Source organism: Typha latifolia, chromosome 8 (genome assembly GCF_019914945.1).
Source record: "Typha latifolia isolate L0001 chromosome 8, TyphaL0001v2, whole genome shotgun sequence".
In the NCBI taxonomy this organism is placed as follows: domain Eukaryota; kingdom Viridiplantae; phylum Streptophyta; class Magnoliopsida; order Poales; family Typhaceae; genus Typha; species Typha latifolia.
Genome location: NC_133093.1, coordinates 2,185,770 through 2,210,674, shown reverse-complemented (window position 1 = coordinate 2,210,674; position 24,905 = coordinate 2,185,770). Strand labels below are relative to the sequence as shown.

Below are 24,905 nucleotides of genomic sequence, written 5' to 3'. Positions count from 1 at the left end.
CTCTCCCTAGATACAGAGACATTTAGACCTCATCGAGCTTTTCGCCGAGACTTGCTCCAAGCCGTTGCATTGTCAAGCTATTCCTCCAAACTAACCGCACTACTGAGCCATCAATCAAATCGAGCCAAGCCACCAACCAAACCACCAAACAATTTATCCACAATATTATCTAGGGTTAGAGTTGGTTGGTCTATAGGCTAATGCAGTTATAGTAACATACTGTGCTTAAATTCTTCTGGAGATTGTCTACAACTAGGGTTGCAGGAATTTGCTGCAATTAGATCTTTTCCAAACTTTGTTTACCAGGTCTAACCGTAAACTTAATACCAAAATTAGTTTATTTTTCTATAGCCACCCATAAAATGGTAAAGAAATCAGCATTTTCCTATTAAAAATAAACATGCAGGATTTATATCTGACACTAAAAACTTAGTAAATTTTTTATTTTTACGAAGACAATACCATTCTACTTGTGTAGTATATAATTAAGGACTTAAACACTGTTATCAGCAATTTATTCTGTAAACTTGGGAGAGAGTTAGTTCGGTCAAAAACTCAGTTTAAGGAATATCTGACAGCCATTTATTTGAGGAATTTAAAAAAAAAAAAAAAAAGAAAACTAATTTTCTGTGACGGCATTGTTGAATCCATGTCTTAGTCGTTGATCGCATTACTTTTCTCTGATCACATAAAATAATTTTATTTTATGTCAATAAAATTATTAGATTCATGCGTCCAACTCCCAAATGCTACTCATTTGGGATCCAAAATAATAGCATATATATATATAGTAGTTTTTTACTTAAATTTATTATAAAATGAGGTCTAATTTACTGTAGTACACGCTAAACTGATCAGCACTTTTAAAAATATTAATCAGTTTAATATTTTTATCGTCAAACTGTTGAAAAATTAAATTAAAAAAATTTATATACATAAAACATTAAATTCTATTTTATAATATAACTTTGATGAATAATTAATTTTGATAAAAAGGTTTGGAACACGACCGGCTTGGTCGAAAACTCCGTCAGAGAGTGGATAAATCCAATCAGATACACGATATTTATCGCGTCCCATGTGGCAGGTCGCGTACGGCACAAGGGTTTGAAGTCAAAAAAACTATACAAAATAGTATTTCCGAGGTCTCCTCCCTCCTCTCTCTTCGCTCTTCTCTTCTCTCTTCTTTCTTCTCTCTTCTCTCTTCTCTCTTCTCTTCTCTTGTAGTTGTAGATCCAAAGAAGAGTTGTTCAAAGGGGAAGAGGAGACTTCAGATCTCTCTTCCCCAACTCGAAAACCAGGTACTTTTTGTGTTTTCTAATGTTAGTCCCATCCAAATCTTGAAATCAAAATCCCTTTTTTTAGTAATGTTATCTTCCTTCCATCTCGTCTAAATTCGCAAAACAATCAGAAAAACCCACGTGCAATCTCCCCATTGTTTGTCAACATGGAGAGCAATTACTCTGCCCTCCCCTTAAATTCATCCATAGAACTCCAACCCCACAAGATCAATGCACCCAACGGCCATGACCCGGAGAAGATCTCCAAGAAAGATGTCTTCCTTGAAGAGGATGGTGATGAATCCGACGACAACCTTCCTCTCATTCTTGACCGCAATGGTGCAGAAGGGGCCGGGGAAGGGTCCGGCGTCCCTGGCGCCGTCTTCAACCTTGCTACCTCAATCATTGGTGCAGGGATCATGGCGCTTCCGGCCACAATGAAGGTCCTTGGCCTCGTCGTGGGCTTCGTTTCGATAATTTTGATGGGGGTTTTGTCGGAAATTAGCATTGAGCTCTTGGTCCGGTTCTCCGCCCTTTGCAAGTCCTCTTCTTATGGGGATGTTGTTCAATCCGCTCTCGGTTGGCCCTTTAGGATTGTCTCTGAGATCTGCATCATTGTCAACAATGCGGGAATTCTAGTTGTCTATCTGATTATCATCGGGGATGTGATGTCAGGATCCTCCAAACACGTCGGCGTTCTTGATCAGTTATTTGGATATGGGATCTGGGATGAGCGGAAGTTGGTAATTTTAGTGGTTCTTGTCATCTTTTTAGCCCCTTTATGTGCTCTTGAGAAGATTGACTCATTGAGCTTGACTTCTGCTGCATCTGTGGCCCTTGCTGTTGTGTTTGTTGTCGTATCCTGTGCTATTGCATTTATTAAGCTTGTGGAGGGTCGCATCCAGACTCCACGGTTGGGCCCTGATTTTGGATCGAAAGCTGCAATATTGGATTTGCTCGTAGTCATTCCGATCATGACCAATGCATATGTTTGTCATTTCAATATTCAGCCAATCTACAACGAGCTCAAGGATAGGACACCTCAGAAGATGTATAAAGTTGGGAGGATTACAACAATTTTGTGTGTCAGCGTCTATGCTTCAACTGCTATATCAGGCTACCTATTGTTTGGAGATGACACAGAGTCAGATGTGCTTACCAATTTTGACAAGGACCTTGGGATCCGGTTTAGTTCAATTTTGAACTATATAATGAGGATTGGTTATATTCTTCATCTGGTTCTTGTTTTCCCTGTCATTCATTTTTCTCTAAGACAAGCAGTAGATTCATTGATTTTCTCCGGATCAGCTTCCCAGACTAGGAAGAGGATGTTAACACTAACAGCTGTCCTTTTGGGGGTTATTTATCTTGGTTCTACTATGATTCCCAATATCTGGGTTGCTTTCAAATTTACAGGCGCAACTTCTGGGCTCGCATTGGGATTTATATTCCCATCTCTTGTTGCTTTGAGATTAGATAAGCAAGGAAAGAACTTGAGACTAGGAGAAAAGATTTTATCGTATGCAATGCTTCTATTGGCAATGATAGTAAGCATTATAGGAGTAATTGGGAACATATACAGCCTGAAAAGTAAATCTGAATGACCTCTATTTCTCTAGCAGTGTTGGAAAGCTTCTTGAAGCAAGTTTTGATTGTTTCTTGTCAAGAAAAGTATTACTTTTAAATTCTTTGTCATCATTCATCTGTCATGAAAGGGATACCAGATCTAGGTGATTGTTGTTAAGGAATTTATACAGATTTAACATTTCCTTTGATACTCCTGGGTGAGCATTCACTACTCAAAGAACATCCATGAACAAATGATATATTAATTGAAGTTGCAAGGAGACTTGATCATGTTACAAACTAATGGTATCTTAGAAAGCCAGAAGGGTACCTACTATAGTAAGCATTAGATTTGTTCCATCAACCTGGTTACACCATTGATACAGATGATTTTGTAATTCTTTTAATAAAATTGATGAATGTTTGATGGTGTCTTGTTACTCAAAAGAATCCCATATACCATATTTTCTTCAGCAATTTATTACTTTTCTTGTTTGGAAACATGTTAACATACTCCCAGAGATTGTCTTCTACTTAAATGGCATGTTTCAGTTCTTCTGAGTAGTTATGCAAGAACAGTGATATTATGGGAAAAAATTTAACTTGTTGACATGGTTTTTTGTTGCAACATATTTCTTTGTTTTGACAAAGGTCATATATTTTCTTTGGCATATTTTTAATGCCATAAATATGAGTCATTTATAAATGAGATATGCTGAAAATATTTGAAACATCAAACATCTACATGCACAATGCACTCACCGATGCAGTGTTTGGGAGGCAAGAAGTAGGCAATACATTTGATTAAGGGTTGTTTCCATGCCTCAAACTATACATTATGATGCAATATGACAAGCCTTACTACAATACTGAATGGCATCCTTGTTAATTGAAACATGTCCTCATGCAGTCTTCTCCTTCTCATTCATTAAAAGTTTGTTCAAGTTCACAAACCTAGTGCTCAATAGTATAACTTTTAGCAAATTATGTCATAATACATGAGGTGTGTCAAAGTTTTAGACAGATTGAAGCCTCATTAGGAATGAAAACTAATCATGATTTCAAGACATCAATTTCCCTGCTATATTAAGTTCCAAATTTAGGAGATTATCTATTGCATCCCACTGTTGCAATTATAGATGGGTTTTCAATTATGAAGCAGATCTCATGTGAGTCTTTCGTTAATATTTCTTAACTCTTGGCTACTTAATAATATTTTCTGGTGTTTGTTGCACTATGAGTTTTGTAGTTAGCCTCAAACAAGGATGCCAGTATGCTTCAAAATTGAAAATTATAAATTGTCAGTTATCTCTGCTTGTCAGGAACAAGTTGCTTAAATGGCTAAAAGTTTACTGCAGTGCTGTCGGATTTTTGGTTATGAAATGGATGTTGTAGGAATTTACTTCCTATCCCAACTAACCTATCCTTCTCTCTGTATTCCTTTGCTTTTTCTGAACTTATTATTTTTACTTGAAAGAGTGAAGGATTTCCTGTATTGTTAGTCATTTATTAGTGCGCGATAAAGATGTCAAGCTATCCAATTTACCAAAGTAAGATTAAGAATATTGTGCAATATTTTATTGATATCACTGCTTTGCAGTTGATTATAGAATCAGCAAGTAGCCAAAAATTCTTCAACTTGACAGTAAGTTTGTTGGCTCCAAAGCGATTATCTTCTTGTCTGATTTCTGATAACTAGTTTTCAGTAGCGAAATTGTAAGAACTGCCTCTTTATATATGGTTCAATATAGATTTCCCCCCTTGCATTCCTTATATGTATCAATCAAGTATTATCAAATATTGATTCATATACAAAATACATTTGGCTCCATTTTGCATATGCACTAGGTAGTCCCTTGACCACTGGCATACTGTGGCCGTCCTTTTTAGAACATTGCATGCAAATGTCAAATTTAGAATGGTATACTCAGAGAGAAACAAAAACATTAGAGGGGTTTATACTCTATACGAAAAATCTTCAAAACAACAATTGTTAACTTTCAGTTCTACCATTCAGCAGGTATTCATTTTCTAATGAGATGGGCTGTTACAGTAGAGATTTAAAGCTATTATAGCAAGAATTGAATAATGGGCTATTTTCATTGTTCATATCACAAGATTTTCTTGTCATGATTTTTAATCGAGAAAAATGTTCGGATGATCAGTAGGTTCAGTGGTTGAATAATGGTGCTCCTAATGTTATATGACCATTACATTAAGCACAGAACAGGTTTCTGATACATATTCTGAACCTCATTATCTGTTTATTTAAATGTTAGCAGATAACTTCTATCTTGGTTTTTCTTTGAGAAGGTATCTCAGTTTTTATTCAATTGTTTGACCTGTAATCTAATCTTTGAACAGATCATCTCAACCTAGTTGCCTTTGAGATACTGCACCCTCTTTCTCTATGAAGGGATGGATCATATTTCATAAGCATACATGTAGAGAAGAAAAATACTCTGCTTTCTTGGAAGAAGTATAGGTTTGTTTCAAAGATTTTATTTATATCATGTGAATCTTCTCCTCTCATAAATTCTCATAGGATAGAATGAATTACCAAATGCATCATTAGCTGATATCTATGTTCAGAAAAAGTTATAGATGTCCTGTTTTACAAGTGAGAATAATAAAATTTGACGGTAATACAGCAGGCTGAAACAGCTAGTTGTAAGTATCTTCAAAACTGGCCCTCTTCTATAAGTAGGTGGTTGTAGTTGTCAACTTAATTTGCTTTTCATGAGCTCTGGTCTGTCAATCTTATGTTGGTTGATGATGCCCTTGGCTAAAAGAACATACTCATGAATGGAGTTGCCAGTTCTTTCTTGGTATTTTTGAAGTCAGAAGTTGGCAAACATTAGTTGGCTATGAATCAGATTGAAACCTTTGGCATGATTTGTGCTAAGTCATACTTTATGAGTGATGCACTTCATGCTTTGGTGATTGATGCATGTCAAAGGTATTGTATAAGAGACCATAAATATTCTTTCTATGCCAAACATCTCACTCCAAGGACTGCATACATTTATTTACAAATAGATGTTATAATTTTGCTTGGTGAGTTATTTTCTTTTTTAAAAAAAAGGTATATTGTCTGTATCTAAGTATTAGAAGCACATGAGACATTGGAAGAAACCAAATTGATGTGATAAAATTTTCTTAACACTACAAACTCTAAGGCCTTTATATGGTAGAATGCAAGGTTGTATGCATATAATATTTATTTCAACGAAGGAAATATTAGATTCTCTTACGAGGATGGTAACTACATATACGTTATAATTAGTGCAATTCCTTGTGATAATGAGTTATAATGTTGTTAATTTTTGTACTTTATTTGGTTTGGTGCCCCCCATTTTAATTTCAAATAGACCAAGGTAAGCAGGTAATTGTTATCAGTATTCAAACAACCTGAGGAAATTCGATACAATTTTTAAAAGGATATTTATACAGTTCTACTCTTAGTATTTTGGAACATTACAACATCACAAAAGAAAAGGTATTAAGGTGAAAGTTTGCACTGGATTCATCTTTATCTTCTTTTGTTTCAGATTGAGATCATTGTGATTTAAATTATTCTTTAGTGGATATTAATCTTGAATTATAATCAGTAAAAGAAGATTACTGATTGAATAAATGTCATAATTAACTCTATTATAAAAAACCCATTGAATAATTATCTGTACGTGATAAAACTAGATGATATGATGGTGCATGAAAGAACAAGGAATGCACAACTTTGAACAAATACATCCATGTTCTCATTTATGGATGATGAATTCTTTCATGGACAACATTGTGGCTTTTATATATAAGAATATATTTCATTGATAATTTGTTGGATAGTTATGAGATTACTTGTTTGTTTATACAACATTTGGAAACTTCAGTAACCTCTGGGATTGTACTTCGTTGTATTTTTTTGTTATGATAAATAACCCAAGTTGGGGTTAGGGGTGTTATCGAGCCTAATCTTAAATATTAAGCTTGGACTGAAATTAATTCAAACCTAATCTAATATTAAGCTTGAAGTGATTAAATTCAATTTCAAATAAAACCTAATTCAAGCTTGAATCAAGGTCAATTTGAATTTAGCATGAATCAAGCTTGAATTAAATCTTGAATGGTCTTTACTGTATTAAATTAAATCAAACATGTCACCAAATTAATTTTTTATTATTTATGATCAATTACAATTTGATACACGAATAGAGAGAATGAAGAAGGAAGAAAGCGATCGAACCCTAAAGACAAGCTCTACACTTATATGAAAACATACTAAGTAAAAATAAAATAAAGTCTTAAATAAATAACAACAATTACGAGCATTCATATATAATTAGGAGTAGAGCACTGACCGAGTTCCTATCCAAAAATATAGGGTCTGGACAACGCCTAACCCACTCTAGTCCTGGACTAGTTTCGAACTGGGTTCGAGGCTGGACCGAGTTCAAATTTTTTAACCTAGTTCAATTTATGCTTATGTTGTTGGGCATGCCAATTGTGAGTAGATGGATAGGCCAAGAGTTAATTGATTTAGGATCCTCTTAGAAGTAAAATAATTTTTTCGGAACCAATTTGCATAATTATCCCCTCATATAGTTATTTTTTAGAAAAATAAATGGGTCCCTTCCTAATCTTACCCAATAGTTTTTGAATCAAAATTTCATTTTTCTAACTTATATATAATAGTTAAAATTTTATGTTTTTACTATTGCATGCTTTCTTATTGATTATTTTCATTAATAATTTTAAGAAATTAAAATAAGAATTTAAAAAATTTAAGTCTAATTGATATAGATTGGTCTAATTATGGCAAACTGACTAGGCTTCAATGGGTGGGTTATTATCTACGTGCCTCAATGGACGGGTCAAATGCTACAGGCTCAGGGCGAGTCAAGCATGAACAAGACTTGACCTGAGCCGGTCTAATAGACTTCGGAGTCCGACTTCAGCCTAATTTTATCGGTTTAGATATGAACGGCTCTAGACCCGTGAATTTTTTTAGCACTCCTAAACAGAAGAGATAGAACAACAATCCAAGAAACATGTTATACCTATCATAAGCCATAATAGGATGAAGAAATTAACATATTTGATTGTCCTACTTGTAAACCAATTGCATGATCATGCTTCCCTTCCATTTCCATTTCCATTTCCATTTCCATTTCCATTTTTTGTGCCGTGATTGTAGCTCAAATAAAAAAGTCTATCTCCTGAGTTTTTGTCATAATAATTCATCTCTCTAGTAGCACTTGTCTTTTCCTCTCAAGGGTGGAATTTCTCACTCTGCTTTATATCACATGAGTCTTGGACTCTTTGGCTCTCTTAGTAGTCTTGTGGCATATATGTCACAATTTGTCTCCACTCACTAATGGAAAGAATCCAACTATATAAAATATATATAATTAATCTCTGTTTGGTTGCTGGATAATACAAATAAATATGGGCAAATTGCACTTTATTTTTATATATAGTTTGGCCTAATTGCAAGTAGTACTTTGTATTTTTAATTAAAGCACTTAGCCTCAATTCAAAGGGCAACTCTTATTTTGTCCATCTAATCTAAAATTTAATGGATACTAATCATTGGTGTCAACATTTTTCGCCAAATGAATATATTAAAATGACCAAAATACTACTTTCGTGAGTTGATATATAAGGTTGAAAAATATTATTTCATATCTTCGTTACTAACAATTGCACTTTGATTTAAACCACTAGCATTAAGTACTTAAATTGAGAATATATGGTGATTACTTATAATTAAGCCAAATCATAGGGATTTAAAGTGTAATTTTCTCTAAAAATATTTATAATGGACAAACAATATCTAATCCACAAATAAGCTGAAAGGAGGAATGCAAAGAAAAATCTACAAGAAAAATCTATAAGGGTAAAAATTTTAATATTTTGTAATTTTTTTCATTATCTTAATAATGCTTTAATTCGATCTAATCTGCATTATTTTCTAATAAAAAATACTCAGATTACATGTGAGTGTCAAGTAATCAATATTAATCTCTCTAGGAATCATTTTACCCTTATTTTAAAAGAAAGAAAAAAAAGAATAATTAACTGTAAAATAGTTATTTAATGTTTTTCTTTAACACCGTCGGTCCGAGGGCGAGATATTTTTATCCCTAAATAAAATTATGAACATCAATCTCTTCAAATCATGATCTTTCTACAAAATGTTATATCTACTTCATCTCATTTATCTTCAAAATGTCTTATAATAATTCTTCATTAACTGATAGCATAGTGGAAGGGATCACATTCTTGTGGTAGTGTGGAAGGGACAAACAAGCACATGGTATGCTGTAAGTTGTATAGATAGATTGAAGACAAAAAATAAAATATATTCCAAGTACATCAAATGGAAGTTAGAAAGCAATAGTTGCAGTAGATAGTGTGAAAGAATTATAACAAGTTTATTATGAATTTAATATGTATATATATATATATAAACCTCAATCTGTGAATTGATGTAGAGTGGTCCCTTTGCTTGCAATTTTGATCCTTAGAATGAGGAAGAATGAGACCAAAATCTGTCACGAGAAGTTGTAAGAAGGTCCATTTTGCTCAAAGGAACTTAGCCTTTTCTTCCTTCTTTTATATCTATGGAAGCTAGAAAAAGAGATAACATTTAAATATGTAAAAGGTTTACTCTATTATCTTGGATCTAGAGCAATAATGCAATAAAATCAGTGAGAGTACTAATGCCTGACAAAGTTATTTTGATTCTGCTAAAGGGTTGGCAATTTCTGAACCAATTTGTTAATTCCATAGGGGACTGAGATCTTGTGTTTTATATAATCAGACATTTTTAATAGGCCCCAAGATGTTCACTTAGTTAAATGGATGGAAGTTCCTTTTATCTTTTAATTGATAGCATAAGTCTGATGAGATTAAAACTTAAGTTATCTTTTAATTTATATTCAGATTGTTCATCCCATTTATAAAAAAGTTTATTAAACAATTCTTTCATAGCTATTACAAAGAAATGAATTGTTTCTCAGCCAAATGGAAGCAATTCTGTTTGTTAATTACTCTTACTAAAAATCTAAACTTTTAAAGAATAATATTTTTTATATTTTATATGCTATCACTACATTCCAAGACAAAGAACTCCATATGAAAATATTCCAATTCCATCACTTCATCTATAGTTCCATGAAGGCAAAGGCTAGCATATATGATCACACTCCAACCTATCCTCTCTGGCCTCACACTCTAATCTCCCACTATTTTCAAAAACAACCAAACAAATCAATCACAGTAGTTAGATCTAAAGGCCCCACCACATTCATCAAGACTCTCACTATCCTATATATATATATATAATATATCATCCCACACTACCAAAAGTTAATATCAACCAAGTTCACAACAAGATATGGATTGGTACTCCTGGCTCTCCAAATCCACCCTTGAACCCTCCCTTGTCTATGAGTACTCCTTCATGTTCACACAGAATGAGCTAGAAGAGGAGGACATAGTTCACTTTGACCATGAGTTCCTCAAGAGCATGGGCATCTCCATAGCTAAGCACAGGCTGGAAATCCTCAAGCTAGCCAAGAAGGAGAGGAGGGTGCCATCTGATTCCATGGGCAAGCTTGTCACTGCAATGAGGAGGACCAAGAAGTGCCTCTCAACCTACATCCACAAGTTTGTTCATCACAAGAGATCAGCAATCATAGTCATGCCAAGAGCTTCTTATGGTGGTGATTGGAGGAGAGGAGGAGGAGGAGGAGGCATGCTGAAGAGGAGCAAGAAGCTGATGCTGCTGCAGCAAGGGAGGCTGATGATAACTGATGGAGGTGTGAAGGTTGCTATGTCTTCTATGTCGCAGAGCGCGAGCCCGATGGTTCGCAATTGCTATCAGATTGGCGAGGGAGACGATGAGGAAGAATACTGGGGGAGTGAGGCTGATGATAGTAAGTGGCATTCAATGTTTCAGAATATGAAACCAACCTGAGAGATTTTCTTTTCTTTTCTTTTCTTTTTTTTTATTTTTTATTTTAGTTGTGTGTGTTTCAGAATAGACTATTTAGACTGCATAGGAGTTTGTTTGTGTAGTTAATTAGTTGCATTTGTGTGTCTACTGGATTTCTTTGCTGTTGCTCTTGCTGATGTTGTGATTCTGGGGAGTTTAGATAAGAAATTAGAAAGCATAGTTAGAAGTGGAGAGAATGTAGTAGAATAATCCTACCAAATAAAAAGGATCATGTTGTGATTCTGAGGAGTTTAGATCAACTGCAAAGCAAAGCTTTTTCTCTTCTTCTTTTTTTCTGTCTAAAGATATCGTTAAGAGTGATTTTATAGTCGAGTTTTAAAAAATGAGTAATATTTGGGATGAAAGAAGTGTAAAATTCTTCACAAAATAAATTAAATTTTCAACTAGGGGTTGTTATACAGCTACAGATATGTCATAACTACAAAGTGGGTTAAGTGTTTCGTTGGGTTAATTATACTTACCCTCTTAAAATTATCACTATTTTCTACGTACACTTCCTAAATTTTTTTCATTTTTACGGCAAAGATTCCATCACTTAAAAAAGTTTAGTTCAGAGAGTCAACATAGTTATTATTTTCTTTTCTTAGTTAAAAAACCTATATGAAATATATGTAAAAAAAACTATGATAGTTGAGGTAATTATCTTTGCATTTTATTTTCATGGGGCCCAATGGGTCTACTAGACAGGCCCAAGTGGCCAGATTTTAAAAACTTGATCTAAATCTGACTCATGCACTGCAAGAGTATTAATTGGTTGAAACTTTGTCTAAAATTTTGAAATTACACATGATTTTTCTTCTTAAATTAAAGAATATTTATCTTATGTGGTCCTTAAATCTATTATCAATCTTTGTTTAACCATATAATGTTATGAACTTGGGTTCAGTAAAATGGACAACATTTTTCCTTTTAATCTGTTGAGTATCACATAAATGTGATCATCGGGCGGGCAAAACCTATCGGGCCAAACCGAGCTGGCTATTGTGTTCGCCAACTCGCGCACTAGTGGCTCGGCCAGAGCCGAGCTAGAATAGTCTAGCTCGTTATTGCCCGTCGACCCGTGAGAGAACGGGCTGGCAGAGCCGAGCTTGGCTAGGCTCGGCCTGCAAATTTTTAGAATTTTTTTTACCATTTATTTCTTTCTAAAAAATATTTCAACTCCTCCCTTTTTTTAGAAAAAAAAATAATATGTTAAAAAAAATTTAAACAGTATAGAGTACTATACAGGCGAGCTGGACCGATCACTGATGGGAGAGTTGAGTTTTTAAAAAATATAAAATGGTATAAAGTACCAAAATCCAGTTGGCTTGACTATAGCAATATGGGCGGGCTTAGTTGCTAGCCAAAACAGGCAAGCTTTCATGCGGGTTGACAACTTCTGGACTATGCTTTCGGGTCAAGCCGATGGATGGGCTTCTGGGCTAGGACGGGCGGGCAAAGGGCTAACCCGTGCCGCCCACTAGTAGTTCGGGCTTGGGCCGGGCCGAGCAAGGGCGGGCTGGGTTGTTTAATCATGCTGAGTATCACATATGAAGTTCTAGTATTATATCAAAAAATAGAAAGAAATGCTCTAATAATTATTTCACTTGGATTAGAATTCTTTAATCTTTTCTTATGATCAGACATGGCAAAGCCATCATAAATTTGACCACCCAGACCAATGCTCTATTATTTCTCATATTAATTTAAATTATTTTTAAAAAAATTATAGGCCAAATGGATTGGATAATATTGAGCCAAAATTCCATTTACAAGCCCAAATGAGCTTTATGTCAATGCTTTAACTAAACTCTATGCATCTTATACCATTCTATAACATCTATATAAACTTTCAACATTATAAAATATAAATTTTATAGCATAAGGGGTCGGATTAATTTTATAGTCCAATACTTAAATTATGTACATAAAAAGTTTAAATTACTCTAAATTCTTATATAGTATGAATAATCTTGAGTCTACTATTATGTTTGTTAAATTTGAATCATTTTCAATGAGATGATTAAAATATTTTTCTCTCCTTTTTAGCTATTAAACTATCATAATTGAGTGCCAAAAACTATAATTTGTTACTTTAAAATAAAATAATTATATTTATTTATTTCATAAGGAAACCGAATCTAGTAAGTAATCTGATAATAAATATATCAGATATAGATACTATAATTACTTATCCATTTAAAATCTGAATAAATGCAACAAATGTATAAATTTCTAAACTCAGAGGACCAAAGAAGTAGAACAAACCAATCAATTCTCTCCACTTATCATACACCAAGATCACACCATAATTTGGAAAAGGATGGCACTAACTTTTAATCTAATCTTCTATCCTTAGCCTAGAAGTCATTATGGACAATTGGAACAAAACAATTAGCTTGAAGAACTTTCCTACCTTTTGACATCTTCTGCATCAAATGATAGAAGGAAGGCACTCATTTACCCAATCCTAAATCTCCTACTTAATTCCAAATAATGAACAAATGTCTAAAAATAAAGGATCATTACAATACTCCTACTTCTTGACCACCACCACCACCCCGATTAGTACTACTCATGAGACAAAACCTTGAAGGCCTAGGCTGGAAGTTCCTCCTCCGGCTGAGATCCAGGCTCGCCGGCCGGATAATTTGCATGAGCAGAACCCTCATCGATTTCGCCTTCGCCTTCTCCTTCTCCTTCTCCTTCTCCTCGGCCGCTGCCGGTCGGCGGGAGGTCCTGTGCATGCCCCTATGCAACATGCACCTGAAAGAGCCAGGGTGTGAAGTAGGTGCACAAAGGCAAAATCTAGTGGTAGAACTACTAGTTGCATGATGAGATTTGGATTGAGGTGAGGTAATAGCATTGGAAGAAGCCATGGATGGATTAAAGTAGAGCTAAGTTACAAGTGCATGCTGGTGTTGTTTATATTAAACTTGCAATGGTGGCCATTGGGCTAATCCTTAGAGGCTAAGGAGATGGACGCGTGTGTTTGTCATCTTTAACATGTGTTAAGTTGAACACCACTGTTTTGTTGCTAACTGTAACTGAAATGGTGGGCTGTTATTAAAAATAATATAAAAAATTAGTCCAAGATGGTAAAGGATAAGTTTTTTTTTTTTCATTAAATTTATCACTTTTGAGCATTAGTTAGGATGAAGATAATAAGGGGAAAAGTATATTTAACTCCTCATTGTTTTTGTCCAAATTATAGTCAAATATTTGCAAATCTCTAAGTTTAGAAATGGGAGGAATTTGAGGTGAAAGTAGTATTAACTATTAAGCTCATTAATTTTCATGGAAAATTTATTTTGTCAACTAATTACTATATATTAGAAGGTAGTCTTGGTTACTTTGTATTAATTTTAATAATATTTCCTTGATAACATTGTTAAGCCCTATCAATATTTTGAGCTATATATACAATATGAATGCAAACTTCTGTTTTTTTTTTTTCTTTTTTTTGCTTGGGAATTAATCTCAAAAACAGAAAGATAGTAGCAACATTTACCTGTTTGAATAAGCTCTTAATTAACTACAAAGTGCTTCTAATTCATCTCCTTTTGGCCTCTATTTTGACAGAGGTATTAGGAGTCAATTGCTGATTAGGGTTATTATCACACACACTAATCCTCTTACAAATCTTTGAAGATGAGAAGTGTAATATATATTCTAATCCTATGGATGGCCCTTGAAATTAAGTATTCCATCATTTAATCTAACAGACTTGATAACTCTAACAAAGAGGTTATCATTGATGGATAATGACCTTTGATTAGTCTTTCTAATTAAGAATAGCAAAAAACTACTGCTTGTAATCCACTGGTTTATGGACAAAGATCCATAGGTCTACTGAAAACAGTGGGTATTTTGAATTAGTGACACAAACTTGTACTGGTTTTTTCTTGGAATTTCATTTTCTAAATCAATGAGATGCCTGCTTGCTTAAATTAATTAAACTGATGAAGTGTTCCATTTTTGTTTTTTAGTTTGACCTTGTTTTGAGGTAAATATTTTATATTTTTATCACATAATTATCGTAAGGTAATTTATAAATAAAAATATATAACAAAAATCTAACGGAAGAATATGGTGAAATATTATAGACATACAGACAGATATATATTCCATCGCTATGAGTGGCTGCATTACTTTCAATGATGCAAAATAGCAAGATAAATATATTTAATTTATAGCTTATCGCCTTCATGGAATCATCTAATAGAGAAATAATCATATATAAAGTGTACCTTATCCTTTTTCTATGTTCTTACTTCAAACTAATGGCTTTACATATTGGGATTCGTTTTATATATTGAAATCATTGTACTATTTTATGGTTAATTTTGAAGGAATGGGTGGGTCTTAAAATTAGTAATTGCATATAAATGATCATTATACTATCTTTCTCAAAGATTAGGGTGTTAAATATGTGTCATGGAGTTCTATAAAGTATGGATATTTGAATCCTGATATGAATCCTTTTGTACTCCAATGTCAAATTACATTAGATTAGTTCCTGAATGGTTTCAAATAATTTATGCAAGGGTAAGTTATGCACTAAATGACAGGAAAATGAGGCTGAATTCAATAAGCTAGAGTACATTCATACAACACCCATACAAATTATTCTCAATGTTTTTCTTTTCCAACAAAAGTAATTTCACTTACTTCATTTGAAACTGGTATAACAACTTTGGATCATTATCAAAGAAACAATGTGCATGTCCAGTATAAAGAAAAAATAATTACATACAAATCATTGTGTTTCCCAGAGATTGAATACTTTATGAAACTAAAATTTGAAGACCATGGTACATGAACTCAAAAGAGTTAGACGTGCACTCAAATGCAATACGATGTGTTTTATATACTGTTTTCATCAACTTGGGCTCCCTAGTAGTGCCTTCTCTTGTATTGATGTTTGATCGGATCGAAAAGAGAACTGCTTGCTATGCTCGCGGTGTTGTCTCTCACGAGAATAAATGATCAAAAAGATCAAAGACAACATGGCAGAAACAGAGGCTATCAACAAACCTATGTATACACGCTCGCTGTAATGCCTCAGGCCAGGACAATTATTGTCACTAATGGATTTAAATGTCTGCCTCACAAAAGTGCAGTCTGATAAATCTGCAAGCAGTGGTCCACTGTGATATAATCCATTGCTCACATTAACTGTTGTTGTGAACTGAGCATACATCTTTGGAGTAATTCGGCCAACCGTTTTGCATATCTCAGCACCAGAGACAACTGAGGCAATACATGTATAACCCTCCCATACCTGCATGCAGAGGCGAGAAAGTTTATTCGACAACTATTTTGCATATCTTTAGAGTTTTCTTTTCTGGCTTTCAGAAAAGTGTGAAAGATTATACAAGGGAGAGAGTTAATTTAAATCTATCATGACGGGCTTTACAGAAAAGTTGATTCTTTTGAAGGTGTCTCTCATGCATGAAAACATGCCTTTTGAAATTGTACTTTCATGCATGAGAAGATGCCTTTTGAACTTGTCAGTTAAAGATTTGATTTTCCAATTTGCTTACATAAAGATTAAGATAATGAACATAGCCATACCTGCTGTGCATTGTCAAAGCTAAGCTCTCCAGTGACACATGTGCGATTAGTCATGTCCAGCTTATATGGATTGCAGAGAATGGGCACCAAAGATCCAGACTGGTTGAAATACAGTGGTGCAGAACCAGGAGGATAATTGATGTTGGAGATATTCATGATTACACTATTAAGAGAATTTACTAGTTGGTAGATAACTTCCTTGTTTCTCTTCATAGCTTCATTGGCGGTGGCAGCATCAACACAGGGAAGAACAGCATCTAGTGAAGTATGTGCATGGGGGTGGAGGACCCATTCATCCAATGCAACACAAGTGTCTGTGAATACACTGATAAAGCAAAAAGAGAGTCAGGTTATTGGTGTTGTCGTATTATAAATTTTGATCATTTTCCCCCACACTTTCTAGACGTAGAACTCAACAATTATATCTGGATTATGTAATATTATATGGTTGGTGGCAGGAGTTTGGCAATTTTTATTTTATAGAATCTTTGTTACTTTATCTAACCTATGAACACAGTTCAATAAAGGTTCATCAAGTAAACATTTCCTATCAATTGAATTAAAGACAAAGATGTAAGGTGAGATCCTTGATGATTTAAGAAGAAAGTAGTCGTCATAACAGAACAGAGAGAGCTTACTTATGCAAAAGAAGAAAAATGCCACACAAGATAAATGTTCCTGTAACAAGAATCCATCCAGCAAGCACTAAACTGCAACATATTAAGAAAAACATTCAAATCTTTGTGAGAAATTTATAAATGATAGGATAAGAATGAAGACTGAAAAAAACATCATTAGGAGAGACCATGTGTACTTACATGTACACAAGGAATTGAATTTCAGGTAACAAAAGCACTGTAAAACAATTAAAATTTTATTAATCAGAGATAATTTGTTAGCCAATGTGACAACAATAAAATACTGCAGAAAACAGAAATTTTATATCTTTAGTAAATAAAGAAAGTGAGAAACATGCTCACAAAATCCAAGAAATGCTAAAACTAGCATCACAGCTGCAACAATGATAAGAACCAGTCCCCTGAAAAAAGAGTAACAGAAGACAAGCTCAGTAATTCATGCGACTAGAAAATATATAGGCATACCCAGAAAATCTAGGTAGAATATGAGAAAATTGAAGTAATCAAAGATTCTATATCCATACAAGGAGTCCAACACATCATGAATATCATTGGAGTTGCTCGATGTATGAGAAGCAAGATCATTTGCAGACGCATTAACCTTTCCCACGATTTCATCGATCCTACCTTGGACATCAGAAGGGAGAGAAATCTGATCTATCCCGACCATCTTAGCAGCCACCAAATAATTTGAGAAACTTCGTAGCTTGGCCACCGTGATATTTGACTGCCTGAGGACAAAGTCTGACGTAGTTGATGTACTATCATGGAATTTGCTCTGTCCATTGTACAAGACAATGCATCCAATGCTAGATGCATTAAATATGGAAGAAAGAATATGTCAATATAAATTGATCAAGCATATCTAAGGAAGATGGATCCTAAAGAATAACTAGAACGGAGGAGTTTACATTACAGCAGCAGTGAATGTTATGAGCAGTATAAGGGAGAAGGCATAAGCAGCTGGAGAATAGGAATAATTGCGGCGTGGAAAGCAGCAGTAGCAGCAGGCGATGAAAAATAAGGTCAATCCAAAGCAAAGGAACCATATGGCTGCAATAGAAAAGACCGGAGCCGCGCTAAAACCAACAGACTGCCGCAAAATTCAAGCCAGACAATTAGTCAAACATCTTAAAGGCAAGAACAAGAGGAATATCAAAAGAGGAAATGCTGCAGAGCTCACAGCCCAGTAATGCTGGTTTCTAATATTCCAACCCCCAGTATAATATCTGAATCCATTCAAAGGATCTTTTCTTTGTGTTCTATCCGCGGCCAAGATGAAAGAGGTGTTCGCTTCAGAGATTCCTACAATTGACCTCCTCAAAGAAGCCACCAAACCATTTTCATCTCCTCCTATCACATCAATTCACATAAATATCAACTTCTCAGAATGCATAAAAGAGCCTCCTTTCCATTAGAAAAAAAGATGAAGAAAAAAGTCCTCCATAGAATGCAAAGGTAGGGGAGCACCTGATATGAATGCATTGTGAAGCCCAGAAGCATTAGATGAGGGCGGCGATACGATGAAGACAAAGATGAGAAAGCTTAACAAGACAACATGAGAAGGCATTTTGTCGAATACCATGCCCTTTTCCTTTCGACCACTTCCTCTCTCTCCCAATGCTGTTAATTGTACTGAAAAAATGAGCAATCTTTGGAGAAAGGAGGCATTGGGATGGATTACAACGCCTTATTTCCATTTCTTCTCCACAGAGATGGAGATAATAAATTATAGAGTGGTGGGAGAGCGCTCCCCTGGTCATCGACTCTAAACGATGACCAGGTAGAGCAATAACTATCCTTTGCATTTGAAAAAGGTAAATTTGCATATAACATCCTTTTTTTAACAACATTACGGTTTAGACCCTATATTTTCACTATTTATAAATTGAGCCTATAATTTAGTAAATATTACCAAATAAGCAGAAAACAGTCTAAGATTTAAAGTAACATCGAGAATATTATGTTAAGTAAAAATATTTTATTTCTTATTTTTAAATGACTAAAGTGCCCTTAGTATGACTTGGTTGGTTGATAGTTTTTTTATAATTTTTTTAGTATAATTAATTTAACTCAGATTTAATTAAGTTTAACTAATAGATCTAACAAATTAAGGATTCGATAATAAAATCTACTTAATTTATAAATAATAAAAATATAAAATTTTATATGTAAATTATCAATTATATACTTGCTCTTGTCTCTCAGTAGTAGATGAGATATTTTATTTGAAATACTAATATATGTGACCACTTATTATTTAAAATTATTTAAAAGTTTTTAATTAGGAGGACCTAAAAGCTTTATATCATGCTTTTAATAGTTAATCTTAACTATCACTTTTCCAATGAATTTAAGTTAATTTTACACCCAATTAACTAAATGAATGAAACTTTCATAGTTGCTTTATGTATACAATAAAATCATCTCTCAACTATAAATGTATCATTTTACTACCTTATCAAACAATGTGGTAAATCAAATCCAGAGTTGTGCATTAATAAGATATTTTATTTTATTGGGGAAAATTATGCAGTAAAGCTAAGTATGGGAAAATTTTGCACATAACGCCTTGTCTTTTAACAAAATTATAATTTATACTGTATATTTTAATTATTTATAAATTAAGTCTTATGATTTAGCTAACATGTGCCGAAAATACTATGGGTTAGATTTGAACTCTTTGTTAACTAAAAATATTTTATTTGAAATGACTTAAATACCCTTATTATAGGTTGAGTTTAGTTGAGTTGGGTTTATTTAGTTGGGTTGAGTTAGTATAGGTTAGGTAAGTATAACTTGGCTAAAGATATTCTCATAATCTTCCTATTATAGTTAATTTAACCTAGATATTTAGTTAAGTTTAATTAGCAAATCTAACAATAGGATATTTTCTGCGTGTATTTGCTAAATTATAAAATTTGATTTATAAATAATAAAAATATAAGGTGTAAACTGTAATTTCTTTAAATGATAGGGTGTCATATACAAAATTTCTAACTTATAGCTACATATTAGAGCCTTCAACCAATGGGTAGTTTAATTTAATTATTTAAATGTGGTTGGTATTATTTATCATTTTTATATAAAGTGTTCCGATAAAAAATCTTAATTATTTGAATTTACTTCTATAACTAACCCAGACACACTTACTTAAATAGATGTTATTTTAATTATTAATTTAACTAATTAAGAATTAACACCTACTTCATATACCTTATATAAAATCTTCTTCAACTTACGTTAATCTGCACGGTGTTCTCGTAGAAATTATTTTTGATTTTGTCATATAAGACTTCATCACATTTATAGTAGTTATAGAGATGTATAATTTAATGATGTATTATAATTTAGTATTATTTAGAAAAACTAGTAATATTTAGTGGTAAACTTTCATTTGCTTAAGTGGCGAATTTTAGTAATCATTTGTTATTTGCATTAGGTTGATCAAGAAACTAAATAGTTTAAATTAGTTCAATAATTTGAATTATGTTGGTCAAGTTAGCACACTTGCTCTAATATTTGAAGGCTTCACATATCACATAATTCATCCTTCATAATTTTTTATGATATTAAATGACATTTGTGAAAAGATTATGTTTGATCCTCTATTGCCACTAATTTTAAATTATATTTTTAATGTTCACTAGATGTCAAACAACATAAGAAGATCTAGATTTAAAAATTTATAGTAGTTGTTAGATGATTATTTAACCCAATATATTAAATAATTAAGTAGCCCCTAATATATGATAAATGCTAGATTATAAAATGTGCGGCTCATTACACTGCACTAGATAAATAATATAAAATATAGAGCAAAACTGGGCTGACGAGATTTGAATATATAGTCTATAGTAAAATTGGCTTTGCTATTATATTAGATAACCAAAAGCTTAAGCTGTTAGATAATAGATCAACAATATATGTCATGTCTTTAATAATAGTATAATTTTATTTAACTGATAAATTATCATTAATAACAAATGTTGGATACCTAGCAGACAGGCAACAATCGAGAAAATTTCTAAAAAAACTATAAAAATATAATTTTATTTGAAAAACTAATAATTCTAAAGCACTTGAGTGTTTAAATTTGCTAGTGAACAATATAGATTTCTTGGTAATTATAATGTAGTTGATATATGTCAATAATTTTTAAATAAATTATGTTAATAAGAAATATTTAATCTAGATTGTCCTATATAATTAATTGAGTTTTTATGTTGACTAGAAAAATTATTAATTTTATTAACTAATTCAACTAAAAGTAGTTTCAACTACCCATGATACTATTGTAGTAAAATTTGAGTTTTTTGAGACTCCAATCGAAGGACCATAAGATGTGTAGATAATGACTCATTAGGACTTATAATTAGAAGAGCTAGTTTATGTTGTCCAGCGTATTAAGCTATAGAATATTATTATTTAACTAAAAGAAAATGAGAGTTTCACAATCATTTATTACAGACCATAAACAAAGTAAATACATAATATTATTATTATTATTTGTTATATAATTATGTATTTGTTCTTAAAATATTAGACCTTCAACATATTAGCAGCAACTAAAGAGATATTTCATGAGCAATTATACTGCAAGTTTATTTAATATACTAGTAGTTATAACTATTTATTCGTTAAATTTTTTAAATAACTATTTATAGTTTTTTTTAGCTAAGTAAGTGTTGGATAACTAGTTACTTAAAAGCTTAAATTATTATTAATTGACCCTAAAACTTAAATTGTTAGGTAATGTATTAATAGTATATATCATGCATTTGATAGTAAGAAAATGGTTAATCTCAATTACTACTTTTAAAAATAAATTATCTAGATTAGATTATTAACTAATCTATAGTTCAATTTACTTAAAAAAAGTGGTTAATTTCACACACATTTAACCAATTGATACTTTTTACATGTTTTATATATTTTATAAGACAATCTCTCAAATAATATAAAAATATTTTAGTATATTTTAAAATAAGATTGTAAGATTAAACTTATAGTTCTATATTGATGAGAAATTTTTTTTATTGAGAAAGTGATGTGGTTAAGTCAAAAACAAATATGTTTGAACTTATTTTGGCCTATTTCTTTTAAAAGTCGACCTAGTTATTTTATGTACATATTGAGGAGAGATTACTCTTTTGACCGTCCTATAATTATTTTAGGATTTACAATAAAACCACAGTTGTTATGTTATTATTTAACATAACAAAGATAAACATTAAATGTAGATAACAAGATATTAGTTTTATATGAATGATTATTATTGAAATTATTTCATTTGTCTTTCTAATTTAGATGTTCATTATATCAGCAGTTAATGAAATATTTTGACTGCTATATTAATTTAATATTATTTAAAATATCTGTATCATTCAACAACTAGGCTGTACATGTTTAGTTATCTAAATTAATTGAGATACGACATTTATCTAAAAAAGTAGTTGATATTAGTTATCGTTTCATGTTGAATATATTGATTAAGAGCTTAAATTATTTCGATTTACTTGTGTGACTAATTAAGACAACATATTTAATTAAAAAAATAATCTATTCTAATTATTAATTTTAATTAATATTTTTTCACATACCTCACATAAAATTCTGTTAACTTGTATTAATATGGACTCATACTATGGTCAGTTTTTATAAAATTATATTAAGCCTTTTTATATCAGACTTCATCACATTCATAATAATTAAAGAGATATTTTAGGAAACTATTACAATTTAGTGTTGTTTAAGATATTAGTGTCTTTAAACTACTAAGTTATCTCTATATTCAGTTGCGTAAATAATCAATCATATTTACTGAAGAAAGTGGTTAATTGTAGCCACTAAATTCTATTTGAATCATATTGATTGTGCACTATACTTGTTTGTTAAATTGGTTGACCTCTTATTATATAATTAATTTCAGATTTAATATTTCATATAATTTTCCTCTATATAAATTTTTATCGATTATCAATTAAAATAACAAACTTGAACAAAATTAAATCAAGTCATTTATTGTATTATATTTTATTACTACGTAGATCACTAACATATCAGTAATAGTCGAGAAAATAGTTAAATTTAAAATTTTATAGTAGTTGTTAAATAACTAGTTAACTTTATAGTTTATGCTATTAGATAACAAACTAAGATCTTAATATTGCACGTGAATAAATGTTAGGTAATAAAATGTGTAACTTACTATATTTTAAAATAAATTATAGCAAACAGAGAGTAAAAGTGGGTTGATGAGATTTCAAACTCTAAAAAAATTAGCTGTAATATCATGTTAAATAACCAGTTGACTTGAAAGCTTAAATTAGGTAATATACTAATAATATATAATATATCTTTAACAATAGTGTAATTTTATTTAAAAGATATGTCATCATTAACCATTAAATTGTATAGATTATCATAACTTATATAGTTGAAAATTTGTATTTGCTCACGAAAATAGCTTATTTTAGTATATGTCATTCAAAATTAATGTATTTACAACAAAAATTTAAGATAAGTTTAATAAGCTTAACTTATTAGATAATAATATATATATAAACAAATATAGTTAATTTTAGCCCTTACACATCTTAATTGCTTTGAAATAAAATTTTAAAAATATTTTCTAACAGATATGATCAAGAGTTTATTTAAACAATAAGTGGTATGTAAGTGTTGAATAATTAGTTGACTTAAAAACTTAAGTTATATCACTAATTGACCCAAAAGCTTAAGTTGTTAGGTAACGTAACAATAATATATATAATATCTTAATACTATCTACTTTTGACTTAATTATATTAATTGGAGAAGTTATTGATTTGGATTAATTTATTAACTAATTTAAAATTTAATTTACTTAAGAAAGTGGTTAATTTTATATACATTTAACTAATTAGGACTTCTTACTTACTTTATATATTATATAAAATAATATTTTAATTAATATAGTAATGTCTTACTACATTATAAAATGAGTTTGTATATTAAACCTAGAGCTGCGTGTTGATGAAAAACTTTATTTATTAGGAAAAAGATGTGATTAAGCTAACTACAAATAGATTGGCTTATTGTGATCCGTTTCTTAGGAGGGTTGGCCCCACTCTTTTGTTCAACCTATAATTATTTTATAAGTTTATAAGAAAACTCATATTATTGTGCTATTATTTGATAAAGTAAAATCAAAATTTTAAATATAGATGATAAGATATGTGGCACTTGCTTAATAAATTTGTTAACTCAATTACTATATAAGTTTTTAATGTTTCATATTTCATATAATTCATCCTATTTATACATTTTCGTGGACTATCCATTTGAATTGACAAAAATGAAAATATTAAATTTGACCACTTTTGGCCACTAATATCAAGTCATATTTTTATCATTATCTCTAATATATTAGTAGTAGTTGAAAATATAGTTAAATTTATAATAGTCATTAGGTACCTGCTAACTTAAAAGCTTAAGTTGTTAGACAATGGACTAATACACTAATACTACACGTGGATAAATGTTAGATAATAAAATGTGCAACTTACCACACTGTACCAAAATAGATAACAGAGAGTAGAGAGTAAAAGTGGATAGTGAGATTTGAAATTAAATAGACACTGCACCAAAAATTGGCTCTAACACCAAATTAGATAATCAATTGACTTAAAACCTTAAATTAAATAATATATCCTAATATATATCATGCTTTCAACTATAGTTTAACTTCAAATTGTGTAAATTATCTTACTCAAATTATGTAAATTATCTTACTTAACTAGTTGAGAATTTGTACTTGCTCAAAAAAGTGGTTCGTTTCAGCCTTTGTCATTCAAAATTAAT

General features: G+C 31.6%; 4 protein-coding genes across 4 annotated transcripts; 2 read left to right on the top strand and 2 right to left on the bottom strand.

Moving 5' to 3' along the window:
• Positions 1 to 1,126: 1,126 nt before the first annotated feature.
• On the top strand, positions 1,127 to 3,301 carry LOC140793284 (amino acid transporter AVT6E). Its single transcript, XM_073144675.1, has 2 exons — positions 1,127 to 1,301; positions 1,412 to 3,301. The coding sequence occupies exon 2, from the start codon at positions 1,448 to 1,450 to the stop codon at positions 2,882 to 2,884; it is 1,437 nt and encodes a 478-aa protein (XP_073000776.1). The 5' UTR covers positions 1,127 to 1,301; positions 1,412 to 1,447; the 3' UTR covers positions 2,885 to 3,301.
• A 6,895-nt stretch (positions 3,302 to 10,196) lies between these two features.
• On the top strand, positions 10,197 to 11,105 carry LOC140794009 (uncharacterized). The gene has a single exon (XM_073145816.1). It carries the CDS (start codon positions 10,246 to 10,248, stop codon positions 10,825 to 10,827), a length of 582 nt encoding a protein of 193 aa, XP_073001917.1. The 5' UTR covers positions 10,197 to 10,245; the 3' UTR covers positions 10,828 to 11,105.
• Positions 11,106 to 13,370: 2,265 nt separating this feature from the next.
• On the bottom strand, positions 13,371 to 13,724 carry LOC140793694 (uncharacterized). Its single transcript, XM_073145342.1, has one exon. It carries the CDS (start codon positions 13,722 to 13,724, stop codon positions 13,371 to 13,373), a length of 354 nt encoding a protein of 117 aa, XP_073001443.1.
• Positions 13,725 to 15,471: 1,747 nt separating this feature from the next.
• Positions 15,472 to 18,834, bottom strand: LOC140793959 (uncharacterized). Its single transcript, XM_073145751.1, has 9 exons — positions 18,531 to 18,834; positions 18,244 to 18,413; positions 17,972 to 18,153; positions 17,585 to 17,869; positions 17,403 to 17,461; positions 17,241 to 17,277; positions 17,061 to 17,132; positions 16,423 to 16,747; positions 15,472 to 16,129 (listed from the first exon to the last, which is right to left on the bottom strand). The coding sequence occupies exons 1-9, from the start codon at positions 18,643 to 18,645 to the stop codon at positions 15,728 to 15,730; spliced, it is 1,647 nt and encodes a 548-aa protein (XP_073001852.1). The 5' UTR covers positions 18,646 to 18,834; the 3' UTR covers positions 15,472 to 15,727.
• Between the last annotated feature and the right edge of the window lie 6,071 nt (positions 18,835 to 24,905).

What these genes read in the sequence shown, in the direction of transcription:
- LOC140793694 (XM_073145342.1), bottom strand. Translation starts at nt 13,724, where the DNA reads ATGGCTTCTTCCAATGCTATTACCTCACCTCAATCCAAATCTCATCAT.
- LOC140793284 (XM_073144675.1), top strand. Translation starts at nt 1,448, where the DNA reads ATGGAGAGCAATTACTCTGCCCTCCCCTTAAATTCATCCATAGAACTC.
- LOC140794009 (XM_073145816.1), top strand. Translation starts at nt 10,246, where the DNA reads ATGGATTGGTACTCCTGGCTCTCCAAATCCACCCTTGAACCCTCCCTT.
- LOC140793959 (XM_073145751.1), bottom strand. Translation starts at nt 18,645, where the DNA reads ATGGTATTCGACAAAATGCCTTCTCATGTTGTCTTGTTAAGCTTTCTC. An exon ending in ACATTCACTGCTGCTGTAAT is followed by an intron (nt 17,870 to 17,971) that starts GTAAACTCCTCC and finishes TAATGCATCTAG; the next exon opens with CATTGGATGCATTGTCTTGT. An exon ending in ATTTTTCTTCTTTTGCATAA is followed by an intron (nt 16,748 to 17,060) that starts GTAAGCTCTCTC and finishes TTGCTTTATCAG; the next exon opens with TGTATTCACAGACACTTGTG.